This window comes from Taurulus bubalis (assembly GCF_910589615.1).
Source record: "Taurulus bubalis genome assembly, chromosome: 1".
NCBI lineage: Eukaryota > Metazoa > Chordata > Actinopteri > Perciformes > Cottidae > Taurulus > Taurulus bubalis.
The window spans coordinates 1,461,547-1,472,902 of NC_136589.1; the positions used below are offsets into that span (position 1 = coordinate 1,461,547).

The window sequence follows — 11,356 nt, forward strand, 5'->3', positions numbered from 1 at the left end:
ATGCTTCATGTGTTAAAGCTGCATTCTCTCTCCTGACCACCAGGGGGCGACTCCTCTGGTTGTATAGAAGTCTATGCTTCATGTGTTAAAGCTGCATTCTCTCTCCTGACCACCAGGGGGCGACTCCTCTGGTTGTATAGAAGTCTATGCTTCATGTGTTAAAGCTGCATTCTCTCTCCTGACCACCAGGGGGCGACTCCTCTGGTTGTATAGAAGTCTATGCTTCATGTGTTAAAGCTGCATTCTCTCTCCTGACCACCAGGGGGCGACTCCTCTAGTTGTATAGAAGTCTATGCTTCATGTGTTACAGTTGCATTCTCTCTCCTGACCACCAGGGGGCGACTCCTCTGGTTGTATAGAAGTCTATGCTTCATGTGTTACAGTTGCATTCTCTCTCCTGACCACCAGGGGGCGACTCCTCTAGTTGTATAGATTCCTGCTTCATGTGTTAAAGCTGCATTCTCTCTCCTGACCACCAGGGGGCGACTCCTCTGGTTGTATAGAAGTCTATGCTTCATGTGTTCAAGCTGCATTCTCTCTCCTGACCACAAGGGGGCGACTCCTCTGGTTGTATAGAAGTCTATGCTTCATGTGTTAAAGCTGCATTCTCTCTCCTGACCACCAGGGGGCGACTCCTCTGGTTGTATAGAAGTCTATGCTTCATGTTAAAGCTGCATTCTCTCTCCTGACCACCAGGGGGCGACTCCTCTGGTTGTATAGAAGTCTATGCTTCATGTGTTAAAGCTGCATTCTCTCTCCTGACCACCAGGGGGCGACTCCTCTGGTTGTATAGAAGTCTATGCTTCATGTGTTCAAGCTGCATTCTCTCTCCTGACCACCAGGGGGCGACTCCTCTGGTTGTATAGAAGTCTATGCTTCATGTGTTAAAGCTGCATTCTCTCTCCTGAGTGGAGCCTCTTCCAACTCTTCTCCTCCTTCTTCTTCTCTGGTGTTAACTTGGTGTCAGGTTGCTCTGCTTTTCCTCTCAGCGTCTCGTCCGTGAGCTTCCAAACAAAAGTAATTAGTGTCTCTGCTGCTGCGAGGCTTCTGCAGCTGCTTCTAATCTCTCTGCAGCGTATGCACACACCCTGCAGCTCCTGAACTATGAGGCTTTAGGAGGGAGGGAGGGAGGGATAGAGAGAGAGAGAGAGAGAGAGAGAGAGAGAGAGAGAGAGTGTCTGGGAATCAGCCTGGTTGCTCGTCTTCCTCAATATTTCACAATGTCTCTCTCTCTCTCTCTCTCTCTGACCCCTCCTCTTCCTCCTCTTCCTCTACAGGTTTGCAGACTCTATTCGTGGGATGCTGAAGCTGATTCTGGTCCTGATGCTGGCGGGCGCCTCTCTGTCCTCCACCTGGTTCACCCTCACCTGTCTGAGCTCCTTCACCCACCTGCCCTCCACTGCAGGTGAGTCTCTGCCTGGTGCACCATGATGTTGAAGCAGCTCCTGGTCCCTGGTCTCCTAGTCTCCTAGTCTCCTAGTCTCTAGCCTCCTGGTCTTTGGTCTCCTGGTCCCTAGTCTCCTAGTCTCTAGCCTCCTGGTCCTTGGTCTCCTAGTCTCCTGGTCCCTGGTCTCCTAGTTTCTAGCCTCCTGGTTGCTGGTATCCTAGTCTCCTAGTCTCCTGGTCCCTAGTCTCCTAGTCTCTAGTCTCCTGGTCCCTGGTCCCCTGGTCTCTATTCTCCTGGTCCCTGGTCTCCTAGTCTCCTAGTCTCTAGTCTCCTGGTCCCTGGTCTCCTATTCTCTAGTCTCCTGGTCTCCTGGTCTCTAGTCTCCTGGTCCCTGGTCTCTATTCTCCTGGTCCCTGGTCTCCTAGTCTCCTAGTCTCTAGTCTCCTGGTCCCTGGTCTCCTATTCTCTAGTCTCCTGGTCTCCTGGTCTCTAGTCTCCTGGTCCCTGGTCTCTAGTCTCCTGGTCCCTGGTCTCCCAGTCTCTAGTCTCCTGGTCCCTGGTCTTCTATTCTCTAGTCTCCTGGTCCCTGGTCTCCTGGTCTCTAGTCTCCTGGTCCCTGGTCTCCTAGTCTCTAGTCTCCTGGTCCCTGGTCTCCTAGTCTCTTAGTCTCTAGTCTCCTGGTTCCTGGTCTCCTGGTCCCTGGTCTCCCGGTGCCTAGTCTCCTGGTCCCTAGTCTCCTGGTCCCTGGTCTCTGGTCTCCTAGTCCCCTGGTCCCTAGTCCTGGCTCCTAGTCTCCTGGTCCCTTGTCTTCTAGTCCCCTGGTCTTTGCTCCTAGTCTCCTAGTCTCGGGCCCTCGGAGGCTCCCTGTCTAAAGGACCTGATGGACCAATCGGCTGTGAGGACCTTCATCTCAAAGTGTTTTATGAATGGAGGCTGAAGAACAGCTTCAGACACAGAGGAGGAGGAAAAGTAACGTGTCCTTCCTCTTCGTCGCTCTTCACAGTAACGTGTCCTCCTCTTCGTCGCTCTTCACAGTAACGTGTCCTCCTCTTCGTCGCTCTTCACAGTAACGTGTCCTCCTCTTCGTCGCTCTTCACAGTAGCGTGTCCTCCTCTTCGTCGCTCTTCACAGTAACGTGTCCTCCTCTTCGTCGCTCTTCACAGTAACGTGTCCTCCTCTTCGTCGCTCTTCACAGTAACGTGTCCTCCTCTTCTTCGCTCTTCACAGTAACGTGTCCTCCTCTTCGTCGCTCTTCACAGTAACGTGTCCTCCTCTTCGTCGCTCTTCACAGTAACGTGTCCTCCTCTTCGTCGCTCTTCACAGTAACGTGTCCTCCTCTTCGTCGCTCTTCACAGTAACGTGTCCTGCTCTTCGTCGCTCTTCACAGTAACGTGTCCTCCTCCTCTTCCTCAGCCATCCTGTACACCTCCTGCATCCTGGTGGGCATCTTCATCAACAGCAGCGTTCCCATATTCTTCGAGCTGCTCATCGAGACCGTGTATCCGGTCCCTGAAGGCATCACCTGCGGCGTGGTCACGTTCCTGGGGAACCTGGTCTCCGGCACGCTGCTCGTCTTCCTCACCTTTTACTCCACAGGTACTCCACATATATCCACATGTGTATATATATATATGCATACATATATATATATATATATATATATATATATATATATATATATATATATATATATATATATATACGTATATATATATATATATATATATATATATATACGTATATACATATATATATATATATATATATATATATATATATATATGTGTATATATATATATATATATATGTGTACGTGTGCGTGTGTGTGTATATGTGTGTGTATATGTGTGTGTATATGTGTGTGTGTGTGTGTGTCAACAGAACGGTTTGACTGCAGTCACCTTTTTTTTTTAAGGCTCAACGTGAACAAATACGAAGCAGAATATTGAGTTGGCGTTCGTCTGTTTTAATAATCAACACGCAGAACAAACCTTTAGAGCTGTGCGTTTGTAAAGGCCGCGGAGAGAACAGACATTTTTTTTCTCAACATGAAGCAGATGGAGGATTTCCGTCTTTGCCGACTTCTCAAGGACGTTTTCACTTTTAGTTCTCAAGGCCTCGGCTTCTCCCTTTGACCTTTGACCTTTAGTCGGCACAGAAACACTCAAAACGGCAGACGATACTCGGCTAACGCAACCTCTGCTGAGCAGGCAGCTAGCTGCTCGTTAGCGGCACGCTGACATCACAGCCTGCAGCCGGAGGGACGCTTCCTGCTCGTCTTCCTCCTCTCAGCACACACATACACATACACATACAGACACACACACATACACATACAGACACACACACATACACATACAGACACATACACATACAGACACACACACATGCATATGCAGACACACACACATACACCATAAAGAGATATAAACCAACAACCTTCGCCTCGAGTCAGAAGATGCTCCTTCATTCTCAACGCTCCTTGAAGTAAGACCTCAGAGACCTCAGAGTCGGTCGTCTGGGCGGACAGCGGACCTGAGAGCAGCCGCAGGTTCGACTCCCAGTGTCTCACAGGAGGAGAGTCAAGCTGCAGGGTTTAAAACGACCGAGCTGATGACAAGCGATGCGTTCAGGGTCCTGCAGCATGTCAGAGGGTGTCCCGCTGAGCGGAGGCAGCAGCTGCAGGTCAGGAAGACGGTTCCTCTTTGTCCATGAGGATCAGCAGTCTTCTAGACCAGCGGCCCTCTTTAGTTTGTAGCCAACATCACTCACACACAGAGTGTAGGGTTGAGTCTGAGTGTAGGGTTGAGTCTGAGTGTAGTCTGAATGTAGGGTTGAGTCTGAGTGTAGGGTTGAGTCTGAGTGTAGGGTTGAGTCAGAGTGTAGTCTGAATGTAGGGTTGAGTCTGAGTGTAGGGTTTAGTCAGAGTGTAGGGTTGAGTCAGAGTGTAGTCTGAGTGTAGGGTTGAGTCTGAGTGTAGGGTTGAGTCAGAGTGTAGTCTGAGTGTAGGGTTGAGTCTGAGTGTAGGGTTGAGTCAGAGTGTAGTCTGAGTGTAGGGTTGAGTCTGAGTGTAGTCAGAGTGTAGTCTGAGTGTAGGGTTGAGTCTGAGTGTAGGGTTGAGTCAGAGTGTAGGGTTGAGTCAGAGTGTAGTCTGAGTGTAGGGTTGAGTCTGAGTGTAGGGTTGAGTCAGAGTGTAGTCTGAGTGTAGGGTTGAGTCTGAGTGTAGGGTTGAGTCAGAGTGTAGTCTGAGTGTAGGGTTGAGTCTGAGTGTAGTCAGAGTGTAGTCTGAGTGTAGGGTTGAGTCTGAGTGTAGGGTTGAGTCAGAGTGTAGTCTGAGTGTAGGGTTGAGTCTGAGTGTAGGGTTGAGTCTGAGTGTAGGGTTGAGTCAGAGTGTAGTCTGAGTGTAGGGTTGAGTCAGAGTGTAGGGTTGAGTCGGAGTGTAGGGTTGAGTCTGAGTGTAGGGTTGAGTCAGAGTGTAGTCTGAATGTAGGGTTGAGTCAGAGTGTAGGGTTGAGTCAGAGTGTAGTCTGAGTGTAGGGTTGAGTCAGAGTGTAGGGTTGAGTCTGAGTGTAGGGTTGAGTCAGAGTGTAGTCTGAGTGTAGGGTTGAGTCAGAGTGTAGTCTGAGTGTAGGGTTGAGTCTGAGTGTAGGGTTGAGTCAGAGTGTAGTCTGAGTGTAGGGTTGAGTCAGAGTGTAGTCTGAGTGTAGGGTTGAGTCTGAGTGTAGGGTTGAGTCAGAGTGTAGTCTGAGTGTAGGGTTGAGTCTGAGTGTAGTCAGAGTGTAGTCTGAGTGTAGGGTTGAGTCTGAGTGTAGGGTTGAGTCAGAGTGTAGTCTGAGTGTAGGGTTGAGTCTGAGTGTAGGGTTGAGTCAGAGTGTAGGGTTGAGTCAGAGTGTAGGGTTGAGTCTGAGTGTAGGGTTGAGTCTGAGTGTAGGGTTGAGTCAGAGTGTAGTCTGAATGTAGGGTTGAGTCAGAGTGTAGGGTTGAGTCAGAGTGTAGTCTGAGTGTAGGGTTGAGTCAGAGTGTAGGGTTGAGTCAGAGTGTAGGATTGAGTCAGAGTGTAGGGTTGAGTCAGAGTGTAGGATTGAGTCAGAGTGTAGGATTGAGTTGAGTCAGAGTGTAGTCGGAGTGTAGGATTGAGTTGAGTCAGAGTGTAGGGTTGAGTCAGAGTGTAGGGTTGAGTCAGAGTGTAGGGTTGAGTTGAGTCAGAGTGTAGGATTGAGTTGAGTCAGAGTGTAGGATTGAGTTGAGTCAGAGTGTAGGGTTGAGTCAGAGTGTAGGGTTGAGTCAGAGTGTAGGATTGAGTTGAGTCAGAGTGTAGGGTTGAGTTGAGTCAGAGTGTAGGATTGAGTTGAGTCAGAGTGTAGGATTGAGTTGAGTCAGAGTGTAGGGTTGAGTCAGAGTGTAGGGTTGAGTCAGAGTGTAGGATTGAGTTGAGTCAGAGTGTAGGGTTGAGTCAGAGTGTAGGATTGAGTTGAGTTAGAGTGTAGGGTTGAGTCAGAGTGTAGGATTGAATCAGAGTGTAGTCTGAGTGTAGGGTTGAGTCAGAATGTAGGGCTGAGTCAGAGTGTAGGGCTGAGTCTGATTGTAGGGTTGAGTCAGAGTGTAGGGCTGAGTCAGAGTGTAGGGCTGAGTCTGATTGTAGGGTTGAGTCAGAGTGTGGCTGCAGAAACACTGAAGAGTTCGGAGATCAGCTGCTCTCTTGAAGAGATTAACGTGATTATTCTGTAAATTCCTGCTGGGCGTATTCTAGCGGGTCTCATTACTCTAAATTCCTCTCCGTGAGCCGTAATGGATTTAGCAAATAATACGCCGACTTCAGAACTGATGAATTCTGCATGAGCCTCGTCTCTTCCCTCCCCGCCCACCTCCTGGTGTTGAAACCCGGCCTTTTAAAGATTTCCACCAATTTCCAGTTTCCAGTTCATTTCATTATTATTTTAAATTCTTTTATTTTTTTCCTCTTGGCTGCCTGCGGCCTTGTTATGGATTCTGAGTTATGTCTCCGTCTCCCTGCGAGCGGAGAGGCGTTCATGGATTTATCTCCGTGTCTAAAGGCCGGTCTCGGTTCGGTGAGCCCTCCTCTAGACCGCGGTCCTGTTTAGGACCCTGCAGGTCTTTAGAACCCTACAGGTCTTTAGGACCCTACAGGTCTTTAGAACCCTACAGGTCTTTAGAACCCTACAGGTCTTTAGGACCCTGTAGGTCTTTAGGACCCTACAGGTCTTTAGGATCCTACAGGTCTTTAGAACCCTGTAGGTCTTTAGGACCCTACAGGTCTTTAGGACCCTGCAGGTCTTTAGGACCCTACAGGTCTTTAGGATCCTACAGGTCTTTAGAACCCTGTAGGTCTTTAGGACCCTACAGGTCTTTAGGACCCTGTAGGTCTTTAGGACCCTACAGGTCTTTAGGATCCTACAGGTCTTTAGAACCCTGTAGGTCTTTAGGACCCTACAGGTCTTTAGGACCCTGCAGGTCTTTAGGACCCTACAGGTCTTTAGAACCCTGTAGGTCTTTAGGACCCTACAGGTCTTTAGGACCCTGAACGTCTTTAGGACCCTACAGGTCTTTAGGACCCTGTAGGTCTTTAGGACCCTACAGGTCTTTAGGACCCTGAACGTCTTTAGGACCCTGTAGGTCTTTAGGACCCTACAGGTCTTTAGGACCCTGTAGGTCTTTAGGACCCTACAGGTCTTTAGGACCCTACAGGTCTTTAGAACCCTGTAGGTCTTTAGGACCCTACAGGTCTTTAGAACCCTACAGGTCTTTAGGACCCTACAGGTCTTTAGAACCCTGTAGGTCTTTAGGACCCTACAGGTCTTTAGGACCCTACAGGTCTTTAGAACCCTGTAGGTCTTTAGGACCCTACAGGTCTTTAGGACCCTACAGGTCTTTAGGACCCTACAGGTCTTTAGAACCCTGTAGGTCTTTAGGACCCTACAGGTCTTTAGGACCCTACAGGTCTTTAGGACCCTGCAGGCCTCCTCGTCAGAGTGACTTGTTCACCCCGTGCAGACTGTTGAGGCGTTAAAAGCACAGCAGAAAGAAAGCGCCTTCCTTTGGAGAGCTCAGTCACTCCTGAGAGAATAAAAGCGCTTTTTCATTTCCTGTTTTGTTTTTGACACACTTTTAAATCAAGAGTGAGAACATTGACCGTAAATGAACAGCGACACGTCAATTTATTGACCTTCACAAGGTACACTCAGTGGTGGGATGAGGGTAACCCCTCTAAGAGCAGAATGCATGACCCTGGTGGTCAGGAGAGAGAATGCAGCTTTAACACATGAAGCATATACTTCTATACAACCAGAGGAGTCGCCCCCTGGTGGGCAGGAGAGAGAATGCAGACAGGAGCTCCTCTCCTGAGCTTCTTGGATCCTGAAGAGAGAAAAGCTGCTTGAGGTTCAAGAGAAGGTCAATGATGACGAGCAACGCGACCAATAGCACTGAATAATTCAGAATCATTATGAACGACAGCTTTCCTTTACGGTATGTCAGGAATCTCTATTGATCGGTCATTAGTTCTACGATCAATGGATCTATAGATGATGTCATTATGGAGGAACATGAGGTCATCACTTCCTGCTCAGGTGGAACGTTTCCTCTGAGTGAAGTACGAACACAATGACAAATACTTTATTCAGCCCCGATATTATATATATGTATGTAAAAATATGTCCATTATACTACAGTATAATATGTATTATTGGTACACAATAATATGAAAATATGTACATATTACTGCAGTGTAATTAACAATAATGCTGAAAATGTGTGATCAAGTATAAATAAATAATCTCCCCCTCTCTCTCCCTTTCCCCTCTCTCTCTCTCCCTCTCTCTCCCCTCTCTCTCTCTCTCTCTCTCTCTCTCCCTCTCCCCCTCTTTCTCTCTCCCTCTCTCTCTCCCTCTCTCTCCCTCTCCCCCTCTCTCTCTTCCTCTCTCTCTCCCTCTCTCTCTCTCTCTCTCTCCCTCTCTCCCCTCTCTTTCCCTCTCTCTCCCCTCTCTCTCTCCCTCTCCCCCTCTTTCTCTCACCCTCTCTTTCCCTCTCTTTCCCTCTCTCTCCCCTCTCTCTCCCCTCTCTCTCCCCTCTCCCTCTCTCTCCCCTCCCCCTCTCTCTCCCCTCTCCCTCTCTCTCCCCTCCCCCTCTCTCTCCCCTCTCCCTCTCTCTCTCCCTCTCTTTCCCTCTCTCTCCCCTCTCTCTCTCCCTTTCCCCTCTCTCTCTCTCTCTCTCTCTCCCCCTCTCTCTCTCTCCCCACAGACGTGTCCTGGTTGAACTGGTGTCTGACTGGTTCCTGCCTCTTCAGCCTCGTCCTCATCCTCTTCTTCAGGGAGTCGTACGACCGTCTCTACCTGGACGTCTTTGTGGCCGTGTGACGCTGCTGACGACAAAACTAAAAGTAAAACAATCTAATGACGTAATAAAGAACTGAATAATAATAATAATTGCACAAAGAAGAGGAAAGCAAAAGGGACGAGACTCTTTCATCCGTTGTGTTGGTGAGAACCAGACGGACTCAGTCGTTGTTTACAGAAGATGTTTAACGCCGGGAGTCGGCTCCTAAACAGGAAGTGAACGGGGCCGATGCTCCGGCCAATCAGCAGGCCCGATGCTCCGGCCAGTCAGCGGCCCCCCGGGGTGCTTAGTGCTCCAAAGTGACCTTCAAAGGATTTTATCACCCGCTCAAGAACAATAATATGCAAACACGAGGAGCCGAAACCTGCACTTTGTTTTAGTTTTCTTCCTCCGGCCGCGTGGCCGAAGACGCTGCTTCTGTTCTGTGTCAAATGATGTTTTTAGAGTGTTTTTTATTAATGCGTTTTCAGCCAGTATTTATATACGTGTCTCAACACTAACGCGGTTAGTTCCCCTGATGTTATATATATGTATATATATATATCTCCAGCTGAGCGTCTCCTGACTAACGGAACCTGAAGGGAACACAAAGGGTTCCTTTGGAGATCAAACTGGATCTGAGGCTCAAACAGCTTCAGACAGGAGAGACTTCTTCTTCGTCTTCGTCTTCGTCTCCTCGGCTCTGAGGAGTTGAAGCAGCGTTCATGTTCCTGGTGCTTTTGTTGTTTCCTTTTGTTTTTTACTCTCCTTGTACAGAGAAAGGTCGTTTCACCTGCTGACGTGTTGCCTTAACTACCGCTGTCTGTGGATTTATATGTATATATAACAAAATATATATATATTTATCTATATATTTATATATATATATATATATTTATTTATATGTAAAAATATGTATAAACATATTTATATATATATATATATATATATATATATATATATATATATATATATATATATATATATATATATATATATATATATATATATGATGTTAAAGGTCATGTTCTCCTGTCCCACACACACACACTCTCTCTCTCTCTGTGGTTTTAAATGTCTTGTGGAAAAGGAATATAAATGTGACTGTTGAATATTTCCAGCACCTTATTGAAATAAAGTTTTTTGAGACGATGTGAAGTGTTTTGTCTCCTGACCTTTGACCTCAGGGGAAGCTTTCTACTCCTGGAAGCTCAACGTATCGTCACACAGTCTGTTTTAAACGTCTGAGTTTCTGCTCTTCACAGGAAACGACTCACAGCTTTAAACAACCAGGAAACCTCGTTCTGTTGAAGAGAAGCTGCTGGTTGGAAGTAAGAACACTGGAGAAGTTACGTTATATATTTAAACCAACAGTCTCCTGGAGGAACGATCGCTTTTTATTGAAGTTAGTTTAAAAGAATGTTTTCACCACTTTAGATTCTGGTCTATTTCTCAAGTTGGTCAGTTTGTCCCAATAAAAATGATTGAAGTGAAAACTTTATCTTAATAGATCAAATATGTTGACAACATTTTCTTTTAGGGACAATTTGCGGATGAAAAAAGGTAATAAATCACAATATATTGCAATACTCAATATATCGCAGTATCGTGATAATATCGTATTCTGACTTAAGTATCTTGATAATATCGTATCGTGATAATATCATATCTTGATAATGTTGTATCTTGATAATATTGGATCGTGATGAAATCGTATCTCCACAATATCGTATCCTGATAATGTCGTATCGTGATAATATCATATCTTGATAATATATCGTGATATTGTCGCATCGTGATAATGTCGTATCGTGATAATATTGTATCGTGATGAAATCGTATCTTCACAATATTGTATCGTGATAATATCGCATTTTGATAACATCGTATCTTGATAATATTGTATCGTGATAATATTGTATCTTGATAATATCGTATTGTGATATTATCGTATCGTGATAATATCATATCGTGATAATATTGTATCATGACGTAAGTATCGTGGGTGATTCCCACTCCTATTTATAAGACGAAACGTCATAAAATAAAACATTTATTTGACTACTTTTGTCTGTTTGCGTCTGTAGATTTCTCATAAATTCACCAAAAGTTACCATTACATAATGGTACATAATCTAACCCAAATCATAACTCAATATGTGAACATTCTCTAACCCAAATCATAACTCAATATGTGAACATTCTCTAACCCAAATCATAACTCAATATGTGAACATTCTCTAACCCAAATCATAGCTCAATATGTGAACATTCTCTAACCCAAATCATAGCTCAATATGTGAACATTCTCTAACCCAAATCATACACAATATGTGAACATTCACTAACCCAAATCATAGCTCAATATGTGAACATTCTCTAACCCAAATCATACACAATATGTGAACATTCTCTAACCCAAATCATAACTCAATATGTGAACATTCTCTAACCCAAATCATAGCTCAATATGTGAACATTCTCTAACCCAAATCATAGCTCAATATGTGAACATTCTCTCTGCAAAGGTTGACGCAGAACAAAGTTAGAGAGGGTTCAGAACAGAGAACATTCAGGAGAGGTCTCCAACATTTGCATTGGGGCACATCTGTGACTTTTGAATTTTCTCATGTACCA

General features: G+C 46.0%; 1 protein-coding gene across 1 annotated transcript in view; it reads left to right on the forward strand.

Annotated features, from left to right (window-relative positions):
* The window catches only part of slc49a4 (solute carrier family 49 member 4), a gene marked incomplete at its 5' end in the record, with an annotated part of 30,810 nt that extends 21,269 nt beyond the window's left edge, over positions 1 to 9,541 (forward strand). Inside the window, 3 exons of the mRNA XM_079220525.1 lie at positions 1,278 to 1,405; positions 2,801 to 2,983; positions 8,645 to 9,541. Coding sequence (XP_079076651.1) covers positions 1,278 to 1,405; positions 2,801 to 2,983; positions 8,645 to 8,760 — 427 coding nt within the window. The 3' untranslated portion in view covers positions 8,761 to 9,541. The remainder of the gene's footprint in view (positions 1 to 1,277; positions 1,406 to 2,800; positions 2,984 to 8,644) is intronic.
* Between the last annotated feature and the right edge of the window lie 1,815 nt (positions 9,542 to 11,356).